This window comes from Plectropomus leopardus, chromosome 10 (genome assembly GCF_026936395.1).
Source record: "Plectropomus leopardus strain MGB_pleo_1.0 chromosome 10, ASM2693639v1, whole genome shotgun sequence".
In the NCBI taxonomy this organism is placed as follows: Eukaryota; Metazoa; Chordata; class Actinopteri; order Perciformes; family Serranidae; genus Plectropomus; species Plectropomus leopardus.
The window spans coordinates 35444118-35471857 of record NC_142185.1 but is presented as its reverse complement, the minus strand read 5'-3'; the positions used below and the strand labels follow the sequence as shown (position 1 = coordinate 35471857).

Sequence of the window (27740 nt, the reverse complement as noted above, 5' to 3'; positions counted from 1 at the left end):
ATTTTATGCTGTTTTGAGGTGTTTCCAGCAGTTTTTGGGACATATCATATTTTGACGTTTTTGCCATACTATAGCCTTGCTTTTTCGGTCATTTTTCTGACATTCAAAATTGTGGTGTTTTTGCGCGTTTTTGCAAAATTCTATGCTATGGCGTCTCTTGGCACGCTATTTCATGCTGTTTTGAGGCGTTTCCTGCAGTTTTTGGGACATGTCATATTTTGACATTTTGCCATACTATAGCCTTGCTTCTTCGGTCATTTTTCTGACATTCAATATCATGTTGTTTTTTGACGTTTTTGCAAAAGTCTATGCTATGGTGTCTCTTGGCACGCTATTTCATGCTGTTTTGAGGCGTTTCCCGCAGTTTTTGAGACATGTCATATTTTGATGTTTTTGCCATACTATAGCCTTGCTTTTTCGGTCATTTTTCTGACATTCAAAATTCTGCTGTTTTTTGACGTTTTTGCAAAAGTCTATGCTATGGCGTCTCTTTGCACTCTATTTTATGCTGTTTTGAGGCGTTTCCAGCAGTTTTTGGGACATGTCATATTTTGACATTTTGCCATACTATAGCCTTGCTTTTTCGGTCATTTTTCTGACATTCAAAATTCTGCTGTTTTTTGACGTTTTTGCAAAATTCTATGCTATGGCGTCTCTTGGCACGCTATTTTATTCTGTTTTGAGGCGTTTCCAGCAGTTTTTGGGACATGTCATATTTTGACATTTTGCCATACTATAGCCTTGCTTCTTCGGTCATTTTTCTGACATTCAATATCATGTTGTTTTTTGACGTTTTTGCAAAATTCTATGCTATGGTGTCTCTTGGCACGCTATTTCATGCTGTTTTGAGGCGTTTCCCGCAGTTTTTGGGACATGTCATATTTTGATGTTTTTGCCATACTATAGCCTTGCTTTTTCGGTCATTTTTCTGACATTCAAAATTCTGCTGTTTTTTGACGTTTTTGCAAAAGTCTATACTATGGCGTCTCTTTGCACTCTATTTTATGCTGTTTTGAGGCGTCTCCAGCAGTTTTTGGGACATGTCATATTTTGACATTTTGCCATACTATAGCCTTGCTTTTTCGGTCATTTTTCTGACATTCAAAATTGTGGTGTTTTTGCGCGTTTTTGCAAAATTCTATGCTATGGCGTCTCTTGGCACGCTATTTTATTCTGTTTTGAGGCGTTTCCAGCAGTTTTTGGGACATGTCATATTTTGACATTTTGCCATACTATAGCCTTGCTTCTTCGGTCATTTTTCCGACATTCAATATCATGTTGTTTTTTCACGTTTTTGCAAAATTCTATGCTATGGTGTCTCTTGGCACACTATTTCATGCTGTTTTGAGGCGTTTCCAGCAGTTTTTGAGACATGTCATATTTTGACATTTTGCCATACTATAGCCTTGCTTCTTCGGTCATTCATCTGACATCCAAAATTGTGGTGTTTTTGCGCGTTTTTGCAAAATTCTATGCTATGGCGTCTCTTGGCACGCTATTTTATTCTGTTTTGAGGCGTTTCCCGCAGTTTTTGAGACATGTCATATTTTGATGTTTTTGCCATACTATAGCCTTGCTTTTTCGGTCATTTTCCTGACATTCAAAATTGTGCTGTTTTTTGACGTTTTTGTAAAAGTCTATGCTATGGCGTCTCTTTGCACTCTATTTTATGCTGTTTTGAGGCGTCTCCAGCAGTTTTTGGGACATGTCATATTTTGACATTTTGCCATACTATAGCCTTGCTTCTTTGGTCATTTTTCCGACATTCAATATCATGTTGTTTTTTCAGGTTTTTGCAAAATTCTATGCTATGGCGTCTCTTGGCACGCTATTTTATTCTGTTTTGAGCGTTTCCAGCAGTTTTTGGGACATGTCATATTTTGACATTTTGCCATACTATAGCCTTGCTTCTTCGGTCATTTTTCTGACATTCAATATCATGTTGATTTTTGACGTTTTTGCAAACGTCTATGCTATGGCGTCTCTTGGCACGCTATTTCATGCTGTTTTGAGGTGTTTCCAGCAGTTTTTGGGACATATCATATTTTGACGTTTTTGCCATACTATAGCCTTGCTTCTTCGGTCATTTTTCTGACATTCAAAATTGTGGTGTTTTTGCGCGTTTTTGCAAAATTCTATGCTATGGCGTCTCTTGGCACGCTATTTTATGCTGTTTTGAGGCGTTTCCCGCAGTTTTTGAGACATGTCATATTTTGATGTTTTTGCCATACTATAGCCTTGCTTTTTCGGTCATTTTTCTGACATTCAAAACTGTGCTGTTTTTTGACATTTTTGCAAAAGTCTATGCTATGGCGTCTCTTGGCACGCTATTTTATTCTGTTTTGAGGCGTTTCCAGCAGTTTTTGGGACATGTCATATTTTGACATTTTGCCATACTATAGCCTTGCTTTTTCTGTCATTTTTCTGACATTCAAAATTGTGGTGTTTTTGCGCGTTTTTGCAAAATTCTATGCTATGGCTTCTCTTGGCACGCTATTTTATGCTGTTTTGAGGTGTTTCCAGCAGTTTTTGGGACATGTCATATTTTGACATTTTGCCATACTATAGCCTTGCTTTTTCGGTCATTTATCTGACATCCAAAATTGTGGTGTTTTTGCGCGTTTTTGCAAAATTCTATGCTATGGTGTCTCTTGGCACGCTATTTTATTCTGTTTTGAGGCGTTTCCAGCAGTTTTTGGGACATGTCATATTTTGATGTTTTTGCCATACTATAGCCTTGCTTTTTCGGTCATTTTTCTGACATTCAATATCATGTTGATTTTTGACGTTTTTGCAAAAGTCTATGCTATGGCGTCTCTTGGCACGCTATTTCATGCTGTTTTGAGGTGTTAACAGCAGTTTTTGGGACATGTCATATTTTGATGTTTTTGCCATACTATAGCCTTGCTTTTTCGGTCATTTTTCTGACATTCAAAATTCTGCTGTTTTTTGACGTTTTTGCAAAAGTCTATGCTATGGCATGTCTTTGCACTCTATTTTATGCTGTTTTGAGGTGTTTCCAGCAGTTTTTGGGACATATCATATTTCGACATTTTTGCCATACTATAGCCTTGCTTTTTCGGTCATTTTTCTGACAGTCAAAATTGTGGTGTTTTTGCGCGTTTTTGCAAAATTCTATGCTATGGCGTCTCTTGGCACGCTATTTTATTCTGTTTTGAGGCGTTTCCAGCAGTTTTTGGGACATGTCATATTTTGACATTTTGCCATACTATAGCCTTGCTTCTTCGGTCATTTTTCTGACATTCAATATCATGTTGTTTTTTGACGTTTTTGGAAAATTCTATGCTATGGTGTCTCTTGGCACGCTATTTCATGCTGTTTTGAGGCGTTTCCCGCAGTTTTTGAGACATGTCATATTTTGATGTTTTTGCCATACTATAGCCTTGCTTTTTCGGTCATTTTTCTGACATTCAAAACTGTGCTGTTTTTTGACATTTTTGCAAAAGTCTATGTTATGGCGTCTCTTGGCACGCTATTTTATTCTGTTTTGAGGCGTTTCCAGCAGTTTTTGGGACATGTCATATTTTGACATTTTGCCATACTATAGCCTTGCTTTTTCTGTCATTTTTCTGACATTCAAAATTGTGGTGTTTTTGCGCGTTTTTGCAAAATTCTATGCTGTGGCGTCTCTTGGCAAGCTATTTTATGCTGTTTTGAGGTGTTTCCAGCAGTTTTTGGGACATGTCATATTTTGACATTTTGCCATACTATAGCCTTGCTTCTTCGGTCATTTATCTGACATCCAAAATTGTGGTGTTTTTGCGCGTTTTTGCAAAATTCTATGCTATGGTGTCTCTTGGCACGCTATTTTATTCTGTTTTGAGGCGTTTCCAGCAGTTTTTGGGACATGTCATATTTTGATGTTTTTGCCATACTATAGCCTTGCTTTTTCGGTCATTTTTCTGACATTCAATATCATGTTGATTTTTGACGTTTTTGCAAAAGTCTATGCTATGGCGTCTCTTGGCACGCTATTTCATGCTGTTTTGAGGTGTTAACAGCAGTTTTTGGGACATGTCATATTTTGATGTTTTTGCCATACTATAGCCTTGCTTTTTCGGTCATTTTTCTGACATTCAAAATTCTGCTGTTTTTTGACGTTTTTGCAAAAGTCTATGCTATGGCATGTCTTTGCACTCTATTTTATGCTGTTTTGAGGTGTTTCCAGCAGTTTTTGGGACATATCATATTTCGACATTTTTGCCATACTATAGCCTTGCTTTTTCGGTCATTTTTCTGACAGTCAAAATTGTGGTGTTTTTGCGCGTTTTAGCAAAATTCTATGCTATGGCGTCTCTTGGCACGCTATTTTATTCTGTTTTGAGGCGTTTCCTGCAGTTTTTGGGACATGTCATATTTTGAAATTTTGCCATACTATAGCCTTGCTTCTTCGGTCATTTTTCTGACATTCAATATCATGTTGTTTTTTGACGTTTTTGCAAAATTCTATGCTATGGTGTCTCTTGGCACGCTATTTCATGCTGTTTTGAGGCGTTTCCCGCAGTTTTTGAGACATGTCATATTTTGATGTTTTTGCCATACTATAGCCTTGCTTTTTCGGTCATTTTTCTGACATTCAAAATTCTGCTGTTTTTTGACGTTTTTGCAAAAGTCTATGCTATGGCGTCTCTTTGCACTCTATTTTATGCTGTTTTGAGGCGTTTCCAGCAGTTTTTGGGACATGTCATATTTTGACATTTTGCCATACTATAGCCTTGCTTTTTCGGTCATTTTTCTGACATTCAAAATTGTGGTGTTTTTGCGCGTTTTTGCAAAATTCTATGCTATGGTGTCTCTTGGCAAGCTATTTTATGCTGTTTTGAGGTGTTTCCAGCAGTTTTTGGGACATATCATATTTTGACGTTTTTGCCATACTATAGCCTTGCTTTTCGGTCATTTTTCTGACATTCAAAATTGTGGTGTTTTTGCACGTTTTTGCAAAATTCTATGCTATGGCGTCTCTTGGCACGCTATTTCATGCTGTTTTGAGGCGTTTCCAGCAGTTTTTGGGACATGTCATATTTTGACATTTTGCCATACTATAGCCTTGCTTCTTCGGTCATTTTTCTGACATTCAATATCATGTTGTTTTTTGACGTTTTTGCAAAATTCTATGCTATGGTGTCTCTTGGCACGCTATTTCATGCTGTTTTGAGGCGTTTCCCGCAGTTTTTGGGACATGTCATATTTTGATGTTTTTGCCATACTATAGCCTTGCTTTTTCGGTCATTTTTCTGACATTCAAAATTCTGCTGTTTTTTGACGTTTTTGCAAAAGTCTATACTATGGCGTCTCTTTGCACTCTATTTTATGCTGTTTTGAGGCGTCTCCAGCAGTTTTTGGGACATGTCATATTTTGACATTTTGCCATACTATAGCCTTGCTTTTTCGGTCATTTTTCTGACATTCAAAATTGTGGTGTTTTTGCGCGTTTTTGCAAAATTCTATGCTATGGCGTCTCTTGGCACGCTATTTTATTCTGTTTTGAGGCGTTTCCAGCAGTTTTTGGGACATGTCATATTTTGACATTTTGCCATACTATAGCCTTGCTTCTTCGGTCATTTTTCTGACATTCAATATCATGTTGATTTTTGACGTTTTTGCAAAAGTCTATGCTATGGCGTCCCTTGGCACGCTATTTCATGCTGTTTTGAGGTGTTTCCAGCAGTTTTTGGGACATGTCATATTTTGACATTTTGCCATACTATAGCCTTGCTTTTTCGGTCATTTTTCTGACATTCAAAATTCTGCTGTTTTTTGACGTTTTTGCTAAAGTCTATGCTATGGCATGTCTTTGCACTCTATTTTATGCTGTTTTGAGGCGTCTCCAGCAGTTTTTGGGACATGTCATATTTTGACATTTTGCCATACTATAGCCTTGCTTTTTCGGTCATTTTTCTGACATTCAAAATTGTGGTGTTTTTGCGCGTTTTTGCAAAATTCTATGCTATGGCGTCTCTTGGCACGCTATTTTATTCTGTTTTGAGCGTTTCCAGCAGTTTTTGGGACATGTCATATTTTGACATTTTGCCATACTATAGCCTTGCTTCTTCGGTCATTTTTCTGACATTCAATATCATGTTGATTTTTGACGTTTTTGCAAAAGTCTATGCTATGGCGTCTCTTGGCACGCTATTTCATGCTGTTTTGAGGTGTTTCCAGCAGTTTTTGGGACATGTCATATTTTGACATTTTGCCATACTATAGCCTTGCTTCTTCGGTCATTTTTCTGACATTCAAAATTCTGCTGTTTTTTGACGTTTTTGCAAAAGTGTATGCTATGGCATGTCTTTGCACACTATTTTATGCTGTTTTGAGGCGTCTCCAGCAGTTTTTGGGACATGTCATATTTTGACATTTTGCCATACTATAGCCTTGCTTCTTCGGTCATTTTTCTGACATTCAAAATTGTGGTGTTTTTGCGCGTTTTTGCAAAATTCTATGCTATGGCGTCTCTTGGCACGCTATTTTATGCTGTTTTGAGGCGTTTCCCGCAGTTTTTGAGACATGTCATATTTTGATGTTTTTGCCATACTATAGCCTTGCTTTTTCGGTCATTTTTCTGACATTCAAAACTGTGCTGTTTTTTGACGTTTTTGCAAAAGTCTATGCTATGGCGTCTCTTGGCACGCTATTTTATTCTGTTTTGAGGCGTCTCCAGCAGTTTTTGGGACATGTCATATTTTGACATTTTGCCATACTATAGCCTTGCTTCTTCGGTCATTTATCTGACATCCAAAATTGTGGTGTTTTTGCGCGTTTTTGCAAAATTCTATGCTATGGTGTCTCTTGGCACGCTATTTTATTCTGTTTTGAGGCGTTTCCAGCAGTTTTTGGGACATGTCATATTTTGATGTTTTTGCCATACTATAGCCTTGCTTTTTCGGTCATTTTTCTGACATTCAATATCATGTTGATTTTTGACGTTTTTGCAAAATTCTATGCTATGGCGTCTCTTGGCACGCTATTTCATGCTGTTTTGAGGTGTTAACAGCAGTTTTTGGGACATGTCATATTTTGATGTTTTTGCCATACTATAGCCTTGCTTTTTCGGTCATTTTTCTGACATTCAAAATTCTGCTGTTTTTTGACGTTTTTGCAAAAGTCTATGCTATGGCGTGTCTTTGCACTCTATTTTATGCTGTTTTGAGGTGTTTCCAGCAGTTTTTGGGACATATCATATTTCGACATTTTTGCCATACTATAGCCTTGCTTTTTCGGTCATTTTTCTGACAGTCAAAATTGTGGTGTTTTTGCGCGTTTTAGCAAAATTCTATGCTATGGCGTCTCTTGGCACGCTATTTTATTCTGTTTTGAGGCGTTTCCTGCAGTTTTTGGGACATGTCATATTTTGAAATTTTGCCATACTTGCTTCTTCGGTCATTTTTCTGACATTCGATATCATGTTGTTTTTGATCGTTTTGCAAAATTCTATGCTATGGCGTCTCTTGGCACGCTATTTCATGCTGTTTTGAGGCGTTTCCTGCAGTTTTTGAGACATGTCATATTTTGACGTTTTTGCCATACTATAGCCTTGCTTTTTCGGTCATTTTTCTGACATTGAAAATTGTGCTGTTTTTTGACGTTTTTGCAAAAGTCTATGCTATGGCGTCTCTTTGCACTCTATTTTATGCTGTTTTGAGGCGTCTCCAGCAGTTTTTGGGACATGTCATATTTTGACATTTTGCCATACTATAGCCTTGCTTTTTCTGTCATTTTTCTGACATTCAAAATTGTGGTGTTTTTGCGCGTTTTTGCAAAATTCTGTGCTATGGCGTCTCTTGGCAAGCTATTTTATGCTGTTTTGAGGTGTTTCCAGCAGTTTTTGGGACATGTCATATTTTGACATTTTGCCATACTATAGCCTTGCTTCTTCGGTCATTTATCTGACATCCAAAATTGTGGTGTTTTTGCACGTTTTTGCAAAATTCTATGCTATGGTGTCTCTTGGCACGCTATTTTATTCTGTTTTGAGGCGTTTCCAGCAGTTTTTGGGACATGTCATATTTTGATGTTTTTGCCATACTATAGCCTTGCTTTTTCTGTCATTTTTCTGACATTCAATATCATGTTGATTTTTGACGTTTTTGCAAAAGTCTATGCTATGGCGTCTCTTGGCACGCTATTTCATGCTGTTTTGAGGTGTTAACAGCAGTTTTTGGGACATGTCATATTTTGATGTTTTTGCCATACTATAGCCTTGCTTTTTCGGTCATTTTTCTGACATTCAAAATTTTGTTGTTTTTTAACGTTTTTGCAAAAGTCTATGCTATGGCGTCTCTTTGCACGCTATTTTATGCTGTTTTGAGGTGTTTCCAGCAGTTTTTGGGACATATCATATTTCGACATTTTTGCCATACTATAGCCTTGCTTTTTCGGTCATTTTTCTGACAGTCAAAATTGTGGTGTTTTTGCGCGTTTTAGCAAAATTCTATGCTATGGCGTCTCTTGGCACGCTATTTTATTCTGTTTTGAGGCGTTTCCTGCAGTTTTTGGGACATGTCATATTTTGAAATTTTGCCATACTATAGCCTTGCTTGATTTTTCTGACATTCAATATCATGTTGTTTTTTGACGTTTTTGCAAAATTCTATGCTATGGTGTCTCTTGGCACGCTATTTCATGCTGTTTTGAGGCGTTTCCCACAGTTTTTGAGACATGCCATATTTTGATGTTTTTGCCATACTATAGCCTTGCTTTTTCTGTCATTTTTCTGACATTCAAAATTGTGGTGTTTTTGCGCGTTTTTGCAAAATTCTGTGCTATGGCGTCTCTTGGCAAGCTATTTTATGCTGTTTTGAGGTGTTTCCAGCAGTTTTTGGGACATGTCATATTTTGACATTTTGCCATACTATAGCCTTGCTTCTTCGGTCATTTATCTGACATCCAAAATTGTGGTGTTTTTGCACGTTTTTGCAAAATTCTATGCTATGGTGTCTCTTGGCACGCTATTTTATGCTGTTTTGAGGTGTTTCCAGCAGTTTTTGGGACATGTCATATTTTGACATTTTGCCATACTATAGCCTTGCTTCTTCGGTCATTTATCTGACATCCAAAATTGTGGTGTTTTTGCGCGTTTTTGCAAAATTCTGTGCTTTGGTGTCTCTTGGCACGCTATTTTATTCTGTTTTGAGGTGTTTCCAGGTATATTTGGGACATGCCATATTTTGACGTTTTTGCCATACTATAGCCTTGCTTTTTCAGTCATTTTTCTGACATTCAAAATTGTGGTGTTTTTGCGCGTTTTTGCAAAATTCTATGCTATGGTGTCTCTTGGCACGCTATTTTATTCTGTTTTGAGGCGTTTCCAGCAGTTTTTGGGACATGTCATATTTTGATGTTTTTGCCACACTATAGCCTTGCTTTTTCGGTCATTTTTCTGACATTCAATATCATGTTGATTTTTGACGTTTTTGCAAAAGTCTATGCTATGGCGTCTCTTGGCACGCTACTTCATGCTGTTTTGAGGTGTTAACAGCAGTTTTTGGGACATGTCATATTTTGATGTTTTTGCCATACTATAGCCTTGCTTTTTCGGTCATTTTTCTGACATTCAAAATTTTGTTGTTTTTTAACGTTTTTGCAAAAGTCTATGCTATGGCGTCTCTTTGCACGCTATTTTATGCTGTTTTGAGGTGTTTCCAGCAGTTTTTGGGACATGTCATATTTTGACATTTTGCCATACTATAGCCTTGCTTCATTGGTCATTTTTCAGACATTCAATATCATGTTGTTTTTTGATGTTTTTGCAAAATTCTATGCTATGGCGTCTCTTGGCATGCTATTTCATGCTGTTTTGAGGTGTTTCCAGCAGTTTTTGGGACATGTCATATTTTGACATTTTGCCATACTATAGCCTTGCTTTATTGGTCATTTTTCTGACATTCAAAATTGTGGTGTTTTTGCGCCTTTTTGCAAAATTCTATGCTATGGCCTCTCTTTGCATGCTATTTCATGCTGTTTTCAGGCGTTTCCAGCAGTTTTTGGGACATGTCATATTTTGACGTTTTTCCATACTATAGCCTTGCTTTTTCGGTGATTTTTCTTACATTCAAAATTGTGGTGTTTTTGCGCGTTTTTGCAAAATTCTATGCTATGGCCTCTCTTTGCATGCTATTTCATGCTGTTTTCAGGCATTTCCAGCAGTTTTTGGGACATGTCATATTTTGACATTTTTTCAATACTACAGCCTTGCTTTTTCTGTCATTTTTCTGACGTTCAAAATTGTGGCGTTTTTGCGCATTTTTGCACAATTCTATGCTATGGTGTCTCTTGGCACGCTATTTAATGCTGTTTTGGGGCGATTCCAACAGTTTTTGGGACATGTCATATTTTGACGTTTTTGCCATACTATAGCCTTGCTTTTTCTGTCATTTTTCTGACATTCAAAACTGCGGCGTTTTTGCGCATTTTTGCAAATTACTATAGCCTTGCTTTTTCGGTCATTTCTTTGACAGCCACAGTTAGGGTGATTTACGCAGTTTAAGCAAAATGTTATGCTATTGCGTGACTTTGCACGGTATTTCATGCTGTTTTGAGGTATTATTAAGACAGTTTTTAATTTTTATAACATGCCATAATATGGTGTTTTTAACTGTTTTTGCAACTTGCTATGCCTATGATATGTAGGCATGCTATTTCATGTGGTTTTCAGCTGTGTTTTGGACTTGTGAAATTACGACATTTTTCGCCTGGCATTTTCGGTTGAGTGTTCAGAAAACGTATTTTTGCAAAATTGTATGCTATGACGTCTCTTGGCATGCTATTTTATGTGGTTTTCAGCTGTTTTTGGGACATCATTTTTTTAGACTTTTTGCCTTGTTGAAAAACATGAAATTTTGACACGTCAAAAAAATGGATGAAAACAACATATTATAGGTTGTAGAGATTTGTTTAAAAAATGGCTGCAAATGACATTTTTATAGATTGCAGAGACATGTCATAGCATACAATGTCGAAGAAAACGCCAAAAACGTCATTACATAGCATGTCAAAAAAATGGCTGAAAAGGACATGAAAAAACACATCCAAAAATTCAACATGTAAAATGTCAACAAAAAACAGCCACACTATAGCATGTCAAAAAAAATTGTCGAAAAACACAGTTCCAAATGTCAAAAAAGTCATACTATAGCATGTGGTTCAAAATCACACCAAAAAGTCATAGTATAGCATATCATCTAAATGACCGACCGGACAAGATACGTCCCACAAATTGTAAGAAATGAGTCAAAGCTGACAGAAAAAACCCTAAAAATGTGTTTCTACAAAGGGAGTAGAATTTTTAGAAAATAAAATAACAAAGAAAAAAATAAATAAAATAAAGGAAAAGTAAACAATATTTAGAATAACTAAAATCTTATATGCTACCGAACAAAAATGAATACTTAGAACATTTTAAATTTTTCATTACTTTTTACCAGCCATTTTCCTTATTATTTATGGCTTTGGTTTTACTTTCCTGTTTGTTTGTTTTTTGGTAATTTTATTATAATCTTTAAATAATTTCTTGCTAATTTTTAAGCCTTTTCCCCATGTTTCCAAATTTTCTCCGGTTTCAAAGGGTTAAGTGGTCATTGTATTGCATGTTGTCCAAAATTTACAAAAAATTTACACTATAGCATGTATCCCTAATATGTTTTAAAAAGTCTTAGAACAGCTAAGTCATCCAAAATCACAGAGCATGCCGTCGCAAAAAAGGTCACAGTAAAAGACGTCAGTCAAAGCAGCATAAAAAAGTCATTCAGAGAAAATATCCTTAAAATATCACAGTTTTCGATATACACATACTACTATAACCTGTTACATCTGTGTGGTTCGAGAGCAGTTTGTATGTTCATACACGTTTTTTTTCATGAGTAAACCAGATGACTGAAGAAAAAACGCTTGCCTGTCTTATCAGCGGTTCCAGACCGAGTCTGTGGAGACTTTTCCCCTCATGTGTTGCTCTTGGCCGGGTCGGCGCTCAGGGCTGCTCCCTCCCTCCCTGCTCCAGACAAAGGCCGGTCCTGCTGACTGGGCTGAAGGCCTGAGAGGTTTGATCCTGGTATTCAGCACTTGGCTCCCACCAAGTAAAGCCTGCGTTCTCCTGTGTTTAATGTGGGCTTCTCGCTTCAGAGGAAACAGCTTTTTGGCAGCACGGTCCGGACCACCACGTTCTCCTCCCTTTACCTAGAAACCAGTGCCTCGACTGGTTCCAATAATGAGCAGCCACAGCGAAGTCAGCTTGTATAAGCAGGACTGCTGGATACAAAACAGTTGGTTAGCACATTACAGACACAGTGGGCCTCATTCAACTTTCCCAAGTTTTTTCCTAAATGTGTCCTCTAGGAAAGAAAAGCCCCAAGAAAAGTCTAAAGATTCATGACGTGTTTTTAACTCTTTGAAACCTGAGAAAATTGTCTTGATTTCTTTCAAAAACATGGGAAGAAGGCAGTGAGCAATAAAAAAAGGATTTACCCCAAAATTAGCAAGAAAATTTGTGTTAAAAAAAGGAGCCAAATTACATGAAAAACTAGTGACCCCCCTCCCTAAAAAAAATTAATTAAAAAAAATTAAATATAATTAAAATATAATGAAACTAGAATAAAATAAAAAGTCAATCAAAAAAGTACCTGAAAAATAGTGACCCCCGTATAAAAAAAATAAAATAAACATGATTAAAATAGAATGAAACTAGAATAAAATATAAAGACAATCAAAAATTATAAAAATAGTGACCCCGCCAAAAAAACAAAAAAAAATCTTATTAGAATATAATAAAATTCGAATAAAATAAAAAGACAATCAAAAAAGTACCTGAAAAACTTGTTACCCTCCCAAAAAAGAAAATAACCATAATTAAAATTTAAAAAAATAAAAATAGACCAGTTAATCCTCAATAGCAAAGGTAAACATCGCCAATCTCCATAAAAGGGCATGAATGCCAAAACAAAATCTGAAGTGATGAACGCCAAACGAGCCGTCGGATTCAAAGAGATTACTTCTTAAAAATAGTTCGTGAATGAGGCTTTCTTGTTTGAAATTTTGGTGTAACGTAAGTTTCTCTCTGTCTCTTTCTCATGTGTGATGTCATGCGGTTACCACGGCAACAGGTCTGAGGCACATCGCCATTCTGAAGTTGGTCGGCACGGAGCCGCCGGACATGGGCGGAGTCTTGGAGCTGTATCCTATCAACGGTAAGAAAAGTACACAGCAACACACACAGAGTACACAAAGTACCTTCTGTCACTGTTCACTTGTTTCACCTGAAACCAAAATAATAAAAATATTGCCTCAGATCTAGTAAAGCATGTTGGAAAAAATATTTCAAAAAATGTCATAGTACAGTATGTCGTAAAAAAAAAAAAAATAGTATGTCAAAAAATCTAATTTGAAAACAGAGTATTGTATGTCGAAAAATTGCATAGAATGTCATAGTATAATATGCTGAAAAATCTCAAAGAAGTCATATTATAGCACGTCTAACATAAACTTAAAAAGTCATATTACAGAATGTCTGTATATTTAAAAAAAATTGAAGTGTAGTAATTTTGAGAAAATAATTAATAAAAAATGTAATGAAAAAAGTATATAAAAGTAAGGTATGTCAAAAATATGAAAAAGTCACAGTATAATGTGCCAAAAAGTCATTTTAAATAACAACAGTAGACTAATCTAAAAAATAGTCTAAAAAATATTAAAAAGTCAAAGTATGTTAAAAAAATATGATAAAAAGTCATAGTATCGTGTGTCGAAAATGTCATTCAGCATCCCACATCTCAACAACAACATGGTAGAAACGGTTTACTCACCGCTCCACCACGTTCCCCGGGGAGCCTCAGCGGTCTGACGTTTCAGAGGACGCTCGTCACGTAACCTCGCGGCTGCGTAACCTGCTGCCTTCCTGTGGCGGGCGAATCAAAATGTAAGTGATTTCTTTCACCGATTCTTAAGCTGAATCTTTGCTCCTCGCAGGGAGCGCTACTGTGGACCGAGAAGGACTCACGGGCACGCTGGTGAAGGACATGAGGAACTACTTCCAGATCAGCCCAGAATACTTCTCCATGCTGCTGGTCGGGAAGGACGGGAACGTCAAGTCCTGGTACCCTTCGCCCATGTGGTCCATGGCGATCATCTACGACCTGGTGGACTCTATGCAGCTGCGCAGACAGGAAATGGCCATCCAGCAGTCACTGGGTATGCGCTGCCCCGAGGACGAGTACGGCGGCTACGGCTACCATCAGCACGGGTACGAACACGGCTACCAGGACGGGTATCACCAGGGCTACGGTTACTAACTCCTCCCTCCGCCTGGCAGCTGGTGCTCGGCTCTGTCGGCCCTCTTCCCTTTTGTAACCTGTCCTCCCCATCCTCCGCCAGGCGGCCGGCTCAGATCGGAGCGAGGTCCTTGAATGTTTTGTAGCACTTAGTGGAAGCCTGAAAACGGCTGCTGTCACCTTTCAGATACAAACGGCTGCAGAAACGGTCGCTTGCAAAGGCGCTTTAATCAGAGCTGGTTAGTCAGTAAATGTGTAGGTGAGCCTGGAGGTTCAGGGATCTGTTTGTGGACTTAGTTTTTTTTTGTTTTTTGTTTTGCACGTTATTATAATATCGCTCTCCTTCACTCGCCTTCCAGGTCAAATTTACATGTTATCAGCACAGACCTTTATTTTGTAGATAATGGGCTAAAATAAGACTTATATGTATTTATTGGACATCTGTCGCATTGCAGTTATCGATGATTTTGTGGGGAGAAGCTGTCACGTTTTTCATCTTTTGTAAAGTTTCTGTTGCTATACAGTGTTCTTATTTATACTCTATTGTGCTATATGACAAATAAACGTTTGTTTACTACCACAACGGTCTCAGCACATCAATACTCATCTGCACATTTCTGTCTCAACTTCTGCATCAGAGGAATCTTTTGAGCTACGTCTCCTCCTAGTGGCCTGAGGAGATGATGACGGGAAATATTTTATCGGATATTAATAATGAAGAAAACTATTGTAAATTAAGAATAACGTGTGCTGCACTAAAGTTAGACTGAAAAATAATAAAGCCATTCTTCTCTTTGTCAGAGTCCCTGTACTCTTCTATTACTTTACCTTTTGTAAAGTATGACTTTTTAAAGATATTTTTCATCACACACTATTATATGATTTTTTTTTCTTTTAAGTACAATACAATAACGTTTTTTATATTTAATACCCACTATATTACGATTGAAATATTTTATTTATTGATTATTTATTGATAAACAGTATTTTTATATATTTTATGGCATACTCTACCATGAAGTGTTTTCATTTTATGGAATACTATGATATAATCTTTTATTATTTCTTTTCAGTAGCCATGAAATAACATTCGTAATATTTTCAATACCTACTTTACTATGACATTTTAATAACATACAATACTATTTATCATACTATATTTATCATCATTTAATATACTATGACTTTTTCTTTTTTTATCATAATATATGTTTTCATGTTTTTATGACATACGTCATTATGACAATTTCATATTTTTTCCACATACTATGACTTTGTTAATGAATTCTTTTTACATAATATATAATAATGTTTTTAACAATTTTTTTAATACGTATTTTACTATCAAATTTTTTATTATATTTTTTCATGACATGCACTACTTTAATTTACTTTAAGTTAATTAACTTTAACTTAATTACTTTACTTTTTAATATTTTTGCATCGTAAACTAACAATAATACACTAAATTTATAATGAAAAATAACAATAAAAATAATGGCTTTTAACTATTTTTTCATGTCCATGTTCTATCAGATTACTTTACTTTTTGTTTTAAGTCTATTAAAAACACCTGTTTGATTTTTCCCTACATGGATTTTTTTTTTACCACTTTTTGTCACTTAAATTTAGACAAAATTAAAGCACTTCACTTGCAGTTTATTTCAGAACAACTAGCATACGTGTTCAAAGTTTATGGCACAAAAAATGAATTATATCACAGTTTCACTACATCAATCTTTCGCAAAAAAAAGAAAAAAATTCAAGGCCAAGTAAGAGAACCAGGAGCCATTTTTTGTGCTGTCAGAAATTCGGGAATATTAAGTAGGCAGTTCTGTAAATGCTCACGGCTCTGGATCCGGCTGAAGAAAATACACGAGCAGGAGAATAAAAGGCTCTGTGCGCTGTAATGCAAACACGAGCCGTTTGATGGTGATTTCGTGAAGCGATAGATTTCCACATTCTTTAAATATTGTCACTTTAAACAGTATAAAGCCTGAAAATCATTTAACCCTGAAGCTGCTGGTCACTCGTAAATTCCTCCCGATTGCCATTCACCGTTTGTCCTCTGGGGTCAAAATGACCTCGCCTGGCTTGATTGAATCAATTCTGTGTAACATCTTTAGTCTTATTTCAGTCCGACCCAAAACCACATTTTTCCCTTCGTTTTAGAATTTAGGGCCAATAGACCTCGTTTACGTAAGTATAAAAAACTTAAAAGATTTAATTTGGGGTCATTCTGACCCAAAGGACAACACAAGGGTTAAACTCATCAATCAAACAGCTGCACAAACATCAGGAATCAAATAAGTCCAAAACCAAAAAAAAAATATCCCAAATGGAAAATAAAGTGACAATCGTTTCCCAGCGGCGGAAACACCGATGCCTCGTTCACTGCGACAGCGCTCGCTCGCAGACAGGCACATTTCAATATCTACACAAAAGTCTTAGTTATTACCACAAGAGTCCGACAGAGTCCGTCCCACAATCCATCAGGGCCGTCACTCACGGTTCACCCGCTGACAGTCAGTCGCGTGACAGAGTCCGTGACAGGAGACGCTCGTCTCTCAGAGTCCGTCCTACAAGGACTCCTCCTCAGATTCGCTGTCCGTGTTGGGCTTCGTTAGGAGCTCCAGCTCCTCGCCGTCCTGCAAAACACACGAAAGACGAATCAGAAGGCGTGAAGAACCAAACCACAGACGCTGACGGCGAGTTTGGATCTTTTATCGTGCGGTTGTTTGAGGAACTTTTTACTGATTTCGTTTTTATTTATTCTGTATGTTTTAGTGGCTTTATATGACTTTGTTTTTGTCTCTTTCAAATGTCTTTGAGTCTCGTGAAAAGCGCTCTAGAAATAAAATGTATTATTATTATTATACTTTTCTACAGTCAGGGTATTTGTATCACGTATTACACTTTTTTCATGGTATTTTTTGCACCATATCATACTACGGCAATCTTTTTAATGAAATTTTTCATCACATACTGTACTGTGACTTTTTAAAAATTTTTCTTCATGTACTAAACTATGAATTTTCAAACATACTACTACTATGACTTTATTCATAATATTCATGCTGTAACTTTTTTTATGATTTTTTTGTACAACCTAGTAAACCTTTTATACACCTTTTTTTATAACATGCTATATTTTTTATCACATACGGTATTCTGACGTTTTCATGATTATTCTGGGCAACATGCTATGCTTTGATTATTTTATGCTATTTGGGACAACATACTATAACTTTTTCGTGCTATTTTAAACAATTATATATTATGAATTTTTATGCTTTTTTTCTTTTTACGTCTTTTACACACCCCGACTATGTAAACTGTCTTGATTTAGGACTAAATTCACACACTTTGGTTATAGAAGCAACAGGGAAGTTAAAACTATACATTCAGTTCAAGTAAATTTTTCCTCTAAAGCCCATTATCTCAGATCAGTTTGCCTCTGCAGCAGACGACATCCTTCTGTCCTTTGACCTTCACATCAACGAAGGAAAACTCCCCCAAAAAAAACCTCTTGAATGGGAAAAAACGGTAGAAACGACAGGAAGAGCGACAGAGGAGGGATGATACCTGATGTGGTCTAGCCTAATGGACCAGGCCAATAATCTGTTGACCCCTAATGAAAACAACTTTTTTTTTTTAAATCTGGCACCGCTCACACTCCACGTCCCGCTAACTCCAGGACAGTGTCCTTACAGGGACGCCACACAGACCTGCTGGCTTTAATAGCTTCCTCTTTCAAATCCAATATGCCACACTGACCTAATGAAATTATGTGAGGTAATGCAGCGGCGTTGGTCTGAACGCTGTTTTCATAGCGAGGAATCAGGTTTCCTCCCGCACTCAAGAAATCACATTATGGAGAAATGAGAGCCAAGCTTCCTGCAGGGCGCTCGCTATGTGCGTGGGAGGAGAGGAAGGGGCTTACACGGGGGTTCGGAGAGGGACGCAGCTGTGAGAAAAGCGCGTGTGCGTGACTAGGGAAGATTTGTGGTTTGCCGCCTACCCCTCTGGACCGCTCGAACACCTCTCCGTTGATGACCCGCAGCTTCTCCTGCTGCAGGCTGTACTCCGGGTCTTTGGGCCGGCTGGCGTTGTAGATGAAGATGGCCAGCAGGACCGTGGGAGCCTGGAGGAAGAAGTCCAGCGACGGGCGGAAGTCGAAGAGGAAGAGGGAGAGGGCGGTGACCAGGACGGTGGTGATCTGGCCCGTCAGCACGTGGAACATGTTGTCTCTGAATTTCAAGATGAAGGCCACAGATAAACCGAGCGCAGCTGAGGAGGAGACGGAGAGCAGAGGGAGGTTTTCAAACGTGCACGCTCAGTTTCTTATTTATTTTCTTTATTTATTTTACTTAATTTCTTTTAAAAACGCGAGGAGAGTGTAGAGCAACTTAGTAAAAAAAAATGGCCCAAAAATGAGCAAGAAATTAAAAATAAGCAAAAAGGGGAGGGGGAAGGTTAAAAACACTAACAAGCAAAAAAAAAAAAAAATTCTGTAACAAAATTTCAAATATATAATTAAGAGAATTATAAAAATATTGTTTTTCATTTTTTAATCACATCTAGTGATTAATAATATAATATGTTAATCACAATGCAAATAAGGTCTACACAAGGTATACACTCTATTTTTAGCCTTATTTTTTTTATCAAAAATGTCAGTGGGTTTTATTTTATTTATTTTATCTTCCATCTTATGTTATGCACTCTGTGCATTCAGTTTTTAATCCTTATTTTATCTTACTTTTACTAGTTTTATTAAGTGGGTTTTATCCATGTGAAGATGCATTCTGTCTATTCTACTCTACTCTAATTTTATTTTTACATGCAGGTTTTTATTTATTTTGATGTGAAACACTTGGTGCGTGTAATTTCTTTCTTATAAAGCACATTGGGCTGCATTTCTTATATGACAGGTGCTATACAAATAAAGTTTATTATTATTATTATTATTATTATTATCATTAAATCTTCCTGTTTCGATAATCCTAATGTAATAAAAATCAACAAACAAATCCACATAGCACCTCTAAAGCTCACTGAGTAACATGTTGCCTAAAAGTAACTAAAGGGGCATCAAGCTGTTACTTATTGTCTGTCAACTCACCAGTGACGAGCACCAGGCAGAGCGAGTAGACGTTATGTCCGTGGAGGAGGCCGCAGTGCACCGTGAGACCTCGAGCCTCGCTGCCCAGCCCGAGGGTCAGAGCGTTAAACACCACGCCAAACGCATACCTACAACACCACGAGGAAGCTGAATTTAGCCACCTGCCTTCTCGCAGCTCGTTACATACATCATTTTCTTTAGAAGTCGTCTCACAGTTTGCTGTTCTGGATGAAGATGCTCTCGGTGAGCTGGTCTCCTTCTTTGAGGATCTTCTCGTTGTAGATGTTGGCCATGGCCGAGATGAAGCACTGGAGGAGGAGCAGGATGTGACCCACGCCGAGGGACCGAAGCTTCTCCACCACGCGGTCCCTCCAGGCCTGCCCGGGCAGGGACGACACCCACGACTCACTGGCACTGTGGGGGGGTGAAAGATATGAACAAGAGAAATATTAAAATATAACTGAGCCAGAAATCAGGCTGTGAGGGGCACAAGAGTCACTGCAGCCGGGAGATTCGCTGATTGATGATATTGATTAACACAAGAACTGAACCCTTACAAACCTGCCATTCAGAGGGAATGAGCCAAAAATGTGAAAACTACACAAATAATACCCCAAAACTAGAAAAAAATTAAAATAAAAAAAGTTACAAAAGAAAACAACAAAACATAAAACAGGGAAACTACCTTTAAAATTGCTTAAAAAATAATAACAACTCTGTAAAATAATTTAAAATACATAATTATAAATACAGTTTTTTGGACATTTTTACTCAATCTTTTAAAAAAAATAATTTTCCAAAGCTACTGATTTCTTCCAGTTTGCGGAACAGTTTTTGCCAAGTTGCTCAGTGCCTTTTCCCCATGTTTTCAAAGGAAATAAAATCAATTTGCTCACATTTTGAAGGTTTAAATACTTGTGAAAGGCGTGTGAAACCAGCACAAGACAAAAAGTGAAGTTGACAAAATAATAATGATACATAATAATAATATACATAAACTATAAAGCCCCTTGAAGGAAATTTGGTTATATAAAGATTTGATGCCATATGACTCACTTTCAGTCGCTAAATTTGGAAAAGGACATTACCGCTGCACAAGTCTCTTTGTTGTGACTCCAGAGTAAGCTGCCCAAACTCTGATGAAGGTAGATAGATTGAGGTTTAAAAACTACACGTTTGAAAATTAAAATTAAAAATCTAGGTGTGGCGTCAGAAAGAAGTGAGCTTACCGAATCAGGCATAACACACCTGAATCCCCCTGTCTCCACTAAGGCCTTAAGACCTGATCCTTGGAGGGACAGTTTGGATTTTTTGGAGGTGGGCTTGATTGGGGTACTTATATATCAGTTTATCACCTACAGCAGACGGCGGTTTGGTTTGACCCAGTTTGGAAACGCGGCGTACCTGCTGTTCCTCATCTGCTCCAGCAGCTGCGTGTAGAGGAGGCAGGAGTTCGACGGGGTGGAGAGGGGGTTCGAGTGGAGGCCGGGCACAGGCACAGAGTTTTGGCTGCCCCCTGATCCCGTCGTCAAGGAAACAATGGACAGGAAGAGGATGAACAGTGCTGCCCATTGAACCCAGGACAGGCGCCTCCTGCAGGCGAGAAGCAGAAGTGTCAGTTTCTTCATGGTGAACGTGAGGAGAGCTCAGTGTCAAGATCTCGAGGTTGCAAAAGTTTTAAATGAGCAGAATTAGAAATAATGTGGATGAAATGATGCAAAAGAGGTCTTATTTGATGAGGTTGTGTACTATTTAACCCTTTGTCCGTGTTTTTCAAGAAATCAAACCAATTTGATCAGGTTTCAGAGGGCAAATTAGTGAGAAATTTGTGGATACTCATACAAAAATGACCTCAACATAAAAGAAAAAGAAAAGAAAATGTCTCAAAAAGTGCTGAAAATTGAAAAAAAAAAATCTATATGTATACATTTTTTTCTGTAACATAATTTGAAATATATAATCACATTAATGATGAAAAACGTTTTCTGGATATATCCCCTTTTCATTTTCCCCTTAAAAAAATAAAAATAAACTAATTTTCAGGTATTTTTTTTTTCCCTTTTAAAACTTTTTTGGGACATTTCTTGTCAAGTTGCTCGCTGGCTTTTTGGCCATGTTTTCAAAATGAATCAAATCAACTTGCTCGGGCTTTGAACAGCTTGTAAAAGGCGTCTGAACACAGCAGAAAAAAAATGATTTTGAACCAGGTTTCAAAGGGTTAAAAAAAGTCAACTATTTTGCACATTTCTTTCACAGGTGTGACTTTTCTTCACTGCTGCAGAGGAACGAGTGCAGTAAACTCAGTAATATTGTCCTACAATGTAGAAAGCTCATTTTGAAGCACTTTTTCTGACACAAAGTGTTAAAAAAAGTTAAATTGAAGTTTACAAAAAATCCAAAGAAGAAAAAAGTGATGTAAAAGCAGCAGCATTAAAACAGAGAATGAGATAAAGTTTGTCAACAGATGCACTTTCAGCACTTCTTATCTACAGTCAAACTCACAGAAACAAACACACCAAGAACAAAACATCACAGCCACTTACTTCAGCACTATCCTGAAGAGAACAGCTGTTGTCAGAATAACAAAGTTGGAAAACAGCGCTGCCATGGCCTGGAGACAAGAGGAAGAAGAGCCGGTTCAGAGATAAAAACTACATAATAACTGCATCGGAGGATTCTGACCGCTGTTTTATTAAAGCTGGAATAAAACGAGAAAGTTATATCTAAATTCAGATCATTTTTACTGGAGGTAAAACTAAAAAGGTCAAATATTTTCCTAATGTAAAGCTCACAAACAAAATGTTTCACTGGTCATATAAGTAAATATGGACGTTTTTACTAACCGGCTGCAGGTACGTCATCACATAGAAGATGATGAGGTTGTCGAGGAAGTAGAGGAAAGCGGGAACAGCCCACTTCAGCGAGTGGAGGAAAGAGGAGCTGGAGGAACAGCCCAACTCTCTGCACGATCGTCCCTCTGAAGAAACACACAAAAAGAGCAAATCAACAACCATTAAAGGCCCACGATGTTCCTAAAAAACACATTTACACACACTGTAATATTACACTATTATTACCAATATGGCAATATACTGAATTTCTTACAGGTCATGTAAATAAAACAATCCGCTTGAATTTTTGTTCCAATTTAGTTTTATTTTTTTTTTTTTACCATTTTCTGATAGAAAAATGTGCAAAAGTATGATTCAGGTTTTAGGAGCGTTCTTTGGACATGTTTACAGCACATTTGCAATATGCATCTCAATTATTTTCTTGTTTTTTTACATCTATTGTGCACAAACCAGCTAACCAGCAGTTTGCAAAGCTGGGGAAATCAAATATGGCCATAAGCATCAAAGCTAGCGATGATAAATGATCGATTATGGATAAAACATGGACAAAAAGACAATCAATACTGGAGCTGTGAGCATGGGGGGTTTATTGAGCAGAGCCCCCAAAAGACGCACAGGGAGACTTCAGACCAGTGATTTATGGTTCAAAATGAATACGATTATTTAAAAACTGTGTACATTTTGTCACATACAACCAGGCTGGTATTACAGAGTTAACATCTCACTCACACACACACACACACACACACACACACACACACACACACACACACACACACACACACACACACACACACAGCTGTGACCTCATCTGTACCTCGGACTATCACCCTGACGGACATGGCGAGGCAGAAGAGCAGTTTGAGCGCCTCAGCGAGCAGATTGACGGATGCAGGGAGGAAGTCATACTTGTTCTCTGCAAATTGATCACAAACAACAAGACAAGATGCCGACACGTCATTAAAATACACAGAACAAAACATCTTGCAGCATGATGTTCAAACGTGACTGACTCTGTGCAAAACAAACAAAAAGTAAAATCCAGTCAGTCACCAGCATTGGCGGAGAATTTGAGGAGCACGATGCGACTGGTCCCCAGAGTCACAAAGCCCAGGCCGAGGGCCAGAGTGTAGGCCGACGAGCGGGAGCACAGCCTGCTGCAGGGACGGCAGCCCATCGCGGCTACGACTGCCACTCAACGCGGTCAAACCTGTCGAAACACAAACGCAGACACACACAGTGAACACAGAAGGATCTTCAGTACCAATCCACTTTGCATAAGAACTGGTTAGACTGGTTTATTCATATAAAGCAACTTGGCAAGATATGTCCCGTAAACTGCAAAACAAATAAAAAATAAAAAATGTATATGATCGTAAAACAGAAGGAGAAATGTCCAAAGCACATATAATTATGATTATTTTATTTCATTTTTTTGAATCGTTACAGAAGATTATAGGTTTATATTAATTTATGGCACTTTCTTGAAGTCATTTTCGTTTGTTTTTAGATTGTGTTTTTTTAGTTTTTTCTCTCTCCGTTTTTTTCTTCTTCTGATATTCAGGTTTTTTTTTTTTTACTTTTCACTCTTTTTTGGGCTATTTTTCAGGCCATTTCTTGAAAACTTATTGCCCTCCCATGTTTTTTAAAAACATCAAATCAGTTTAACAGACTTCTCACTGGTTGCTCTTCTTGCTTTTATGCTTTTAATATGCTTTTATTTTGATTGTTTTGATCTGTTATTGTGGTTGTTATTTATCCGATTTTATGCTAATCATTTTATTGTGTGGCACTTTCAGATTTGCTTCAAATGTAAAGTGCATTACAAATAAAAATCTATTATTATTATTGTTTTTAATTTAACATTTATAACTCAGTTTCAGTCCCAGGTTGCAATGTTGCTGCTAATATGAATATCTAACATAATATTTAATAATATGTATCTATTTTATTTATATATATTACTATTTTTTTATTATAATTTTTTTTTACTAGTTTATACTTGGCACCTTTGTTTTTCTACTATTTTTTATATTCATCCTAATTATTTTTTTACTGTTGTATTGTTGTTTTGCTGCTTCTGAACCTCACAGCTGCCGGGAGTAATAAAGATCATCTTATCATTTATTTATCGTATCTTTGTTTGTTTTCTTCTCAGAAGACACATTACAGACTTTTAGACTGACAGAAAATAACGTCAAAGGAAATATTCATCGACAAGAGTCACATTTTTTGTTTAGAAAGCAGATTAATCTGCTCACACTCAGAAACGTTTGTAAAAATTGAACCAAAAGAGCAAAGTGCAGAAGCTCGAAGCTAATTTAGCTTCACCTGCAGCACAAACCGACAAACGCCGCCAAAAAAAGCAGCACGCGCGCTCAGTCACACACTCTCGCGTTTATTTCACGAGGACATCGACAATAAGACGTGAAAATTAAACGAGTCTTCCTGATTCTTACCTGTTTTGCGTCTTTCCTCCAAAACAAAACTGAAGCATCGCTCTTCCTGGTTTTTCCGCGCAGGCGTACTGGCGCAGGTGCCGCGCTGACGTCACACGCACGTGACTGCCTTCCCTGGAAATTATTTTGGATAAAAACATTTCTTTAAAAAAATGACTGGTTCAGTGTTTGACTATAAAAAATAAAGATGTAATATTTTTAATGATAAAAAAAAACTGAATATAAAAATAAATTTATATATGAAAAAAAAATACATTTATAAAAGTAAATTGACTCAAAAGAAAACAAAAATACAATAATTCAAAATAGAGGACTTTATATCCAAACACTACATGGGCTGAAAGATACCAAAGCTGAGAAAACACTGGATGCTTTTAAAATTTTAAGTATTTAGTTTGATACTTTGGTTCAATACCCCGTATGTATATATATATGTACATGTATATATATGTTTATGTACATGAATATAGTTTGTCCTGGGTGTTTTTTTGTCTTTGTTTTTATGTTGTTTGTCGTGTTCTGTTGTTTTTTTTCTTTTATTTGTTACATGATTGAATCTCTAAATATATTTAAGTCATGAATAAACTGACTGAAAACCAATAAAATAAAAGTCTCAGTTTTTTTCCCAAGAATCCTCTGACTGAATGTACTATGTATTTATATGTTTATACATTTTTTTTCTTGTTATATAATTAGTTTTGTTTGGTTCTTGCTTTTAATGTATGTATTTACCTGTTTATTTTCTTGTCTGTTTTTTGTTTTCTTACTTTTTAATCATTTGTATTTTGCATTTTTACTCAAATCTTTCAGATAACACATTTTTTGTTGTTGTTGTTTTTTTGCCTCAAAAACAGCATCAAAATTTCCTTAAATCCAAGAAACATTTTGAAATCCCAGAAATGTCTTAAAGCCCTAAAAACATCCTAAAAAACGAGAACTGTCCTGGGAACATAAATGGGGCTGCTGCGACTGGCCCCTGGCAAAGTAAGTTAAGTGTCCCCGCTGCAGGTAGCCTCTGATGATAGTAATATTACTAAAAATGTCAATTTTGAATTAATACTTTGTTTTCTTTAAACCTTGGCTCTTCCTTTTCCCTGACATGTTAGTTTCTGTGCTGTGATGATGGCACATAAACGGCGTCAGAACAGCAGATTTGAACGATCCCTCTAAGAGTTAATTAATTGTAGACTTTATGTCTGATATATTTTTCAATTAACTATTTCATTATCAACAAAGTGCTTAAAATTGGCTCCACATCAGCAGACATCATAACACAGCTAATGTTAAAGGGTAACTCCAGACATAATTGTTTTTCCACACTGAGCAGCAGTGATGTGTGTGTGTGTGTGTGTGTGTGTGTGTGTGTGTGTGTGTGTGTGTGTGTGTGTGTGTGTGTGTGTGTGTGTGTGTGTGTGTGTGTCACCGTTGCGCCATACATCACAGACGGGTGTGGTCTCAATTACCACAGATCACAGAGCACACTCAGCTCTGATGTCGACTGTGGTCGCAGTTTCAGGAGAATTTCCATACAAGAAAAAACAACTGTGTTTTACTTACTTTTGAAAGTCAAGGGCTGGCAGATAAATAACAAAATTAAAGAATTAGTAAAAAAAATAAGTAAAAAGGAGGAAAAAAGGAAGAGAAAGTTAGAAATAAATTTAAGAAATAAGAAAATGACCATGGGATATGATTAAAAATTATAAAACTTCTGGGACCTAATATCAAATTTTCAAATATAAATATAGTTGTTACCTAGCTTTTTTTCCCTCAAGATTTTCCCTAACTTTTTTCAAGAATAATTTTTATAATTTTTAAAATAATTTTGAGGGGTTTTGGGTGTGTTGTTTTCTTTCTTTAAAAAATCTGCATTGGGTACTTTTACTTTTAATACTTTAAGTACATATTCTTGATTATACATACTAACATTTTCAATACATCACAGTACAGAATTAGTACTTTTACTTAAGTAAAAGAGCTGAATACTTTTCCACCACTGGTGATAAATCTGTTTTCTGCAGTGTTATCAAATTTAGCAATACTTCTAAAAAAAATGAAGTTATTGGCAAGAGAGTAGTTTTGTTGTTTATGTCAAGAGCAGTTAGGAGAATTATGTAATAATATGTAAGAATTTGTCTATTATGTATAATTTGGGATGGGTTGCCCTCACTTATTACACATTACAGAGGTGTTTTTCTCTTAAATTATGGCGTGTTTTTACGAGATGATTTCCCCGGGACATTTTGAGGTCAGAGAAATTCTCAACATAATTTTCAACATCACTTTCAGGGATGATGGGAATCAGCGCACCCCGCAGGGATGACTCACAGCCAAACACACGAGGCTTCAATTACCAGAGACGAAAAAAAATTCAGACACACAGTTCATTGCCCCGGGACATAATGTTTAAACGCGCCTGTGTGTGTGTGTGTGTGTGTGAGTGAGTGTGTCAGTGAGAGATAAAGTACAGAGCAGACCTCTCTGTCAGATCACAGCGTCTTCACTTCCAGAACAGACTGGTCTCACCTGCAGGACTGACCCCAGATATGAGGCTCCGTGTCTGGGCTGGAGCTCCGTGTCTCCTGCCCGTCCTCGGTCTTCTGAGTGTCCTTCATGTCAAAGCACAGCAGCAGCCGCAGCCCAAAGAGAGACACTATTACGTCGCTGCTGAGGAGATAGACTGGGACTACTCTGGCAATGACGCAAACAGGTAGGACACTGCTGGTTGGAGAACGAGACAAGAATTAATGCAAAAATTAGACATGCAACAGGTGTTAAAGGCGATATTTTAACCCTCTGAAGCCTGGAGCAACATCACTTTTCTTGTGCTTCTTTCAGACACCTTTTACAAGTATTTAGCAAATTGGTGCATTTTTTTTCTCACAATATGGGTGATAAAAGGCAATGGGAAATCTGATTAAACACTGTTTCACAAACTGCAAAGAAATTAGTAGATTTAGGAAATGATTAAAGAAAAAAACTAGGGGAAAAAATGTCTATAAATAAACATTTGATATACAGAATTTTT

At 37.0% G+C, this 27740-nt stretch overlaps 3 protein-coding genes across 3 annotated transcripts in view; 2 read left to right on the top strand and 1 right to left on the bottom strand.

Annotated features, from left to right (window-relative positions):
* Positions 1 to 14862, top strand: part of ccdc80 (coiled-coil domain containing 80) — a 51472-nt gene extending 36610 nt beyond the window's left edge. The window contains exons 9-10 of the mRNA XM_088083743.1: positions 13116 to 13199; positions 13978 to 14862. Coding sequence (XP_087939869.1) covers positions 13116 to 13199; positions 13978 to 14300 — 407 coding nt within the window. The 3' untranslated portion in view covers positions 14301 to 14862. The remainder of the gene's footprint in view (positions 1 to 13115; positions 13200 to 13977) is intronic.
* A 1055-nt stretch (positions 14863 to 15917) lies between these two features.
* slc35a5 (solute carrier family 35 member A5) lies at positions 15918 to 27377 on the bottom strand. The gene is made up of 11 exons (XM_042494568.2): positions 27239 to 27377; positions 24716 to 24829; positions 23310 to 23466; positions 23074 to 23172; positions 22248 to 22381; positions 21948 to 22015; positions 20809 to 20997; positions 19618 to 19818; positions 19405 to 19532; positions 18301 to 18569; positions 15918 to 16927 (listed from the first exon to the last, which is right to left on the bottom strand). The coding sequence occupies exons 3-11, from the start codon at positions 23431 to 23433 to the stop codon at positions 16859 to 16861; spliced, it is 1281 nt and encodes a 426-aa protein (XP_042350502.1). The 5' UTR covers positions 23434 to 23466; positions 24716 to 24829; positions 27239 to 27377; the 3' UTR covers positions 15918 to 16858.
* The window catches only part of f5 (coagulation factor V), a 22011-nt gene continuing 21529 nt past the window's right edge, over positions 27259 to 27740 (top strand). The window contains exon 1 of the mRNA XM_042494358.2: positions 27259 to 27422. Within this exon, the coding sequence (XP_042350292.2) occupies positions 27259 to 27422 (164 nt within the window). The remainder of the gene's footprint in view (positions 27423 to 27740) is intronic.

Coding starts and splice junctions, on each gene's coding strand:
- slc35a5 (XM_042494568.2), bottom strand. CDS start 23,433: ATGGGCTGCCGTCCCTGCAGCAGGCTGTGCTCCCGCTCGTCGGCCTAC. Junction 22,016..22,247: donor TGATGACGTACCTGCAGCCG/GTTAGTAAAAAC, acceptor TCTTGTCTCCAG/GCCATGGCAGCGCTGTTTTC. Junction 16,928..18,300: donor TGTTCGAGCGGTCCAGAGGG/GTAGGCGGCAAA, acceptor TGTGTTTTGCAG/GACGGCGAGGAGCTGGAGCT.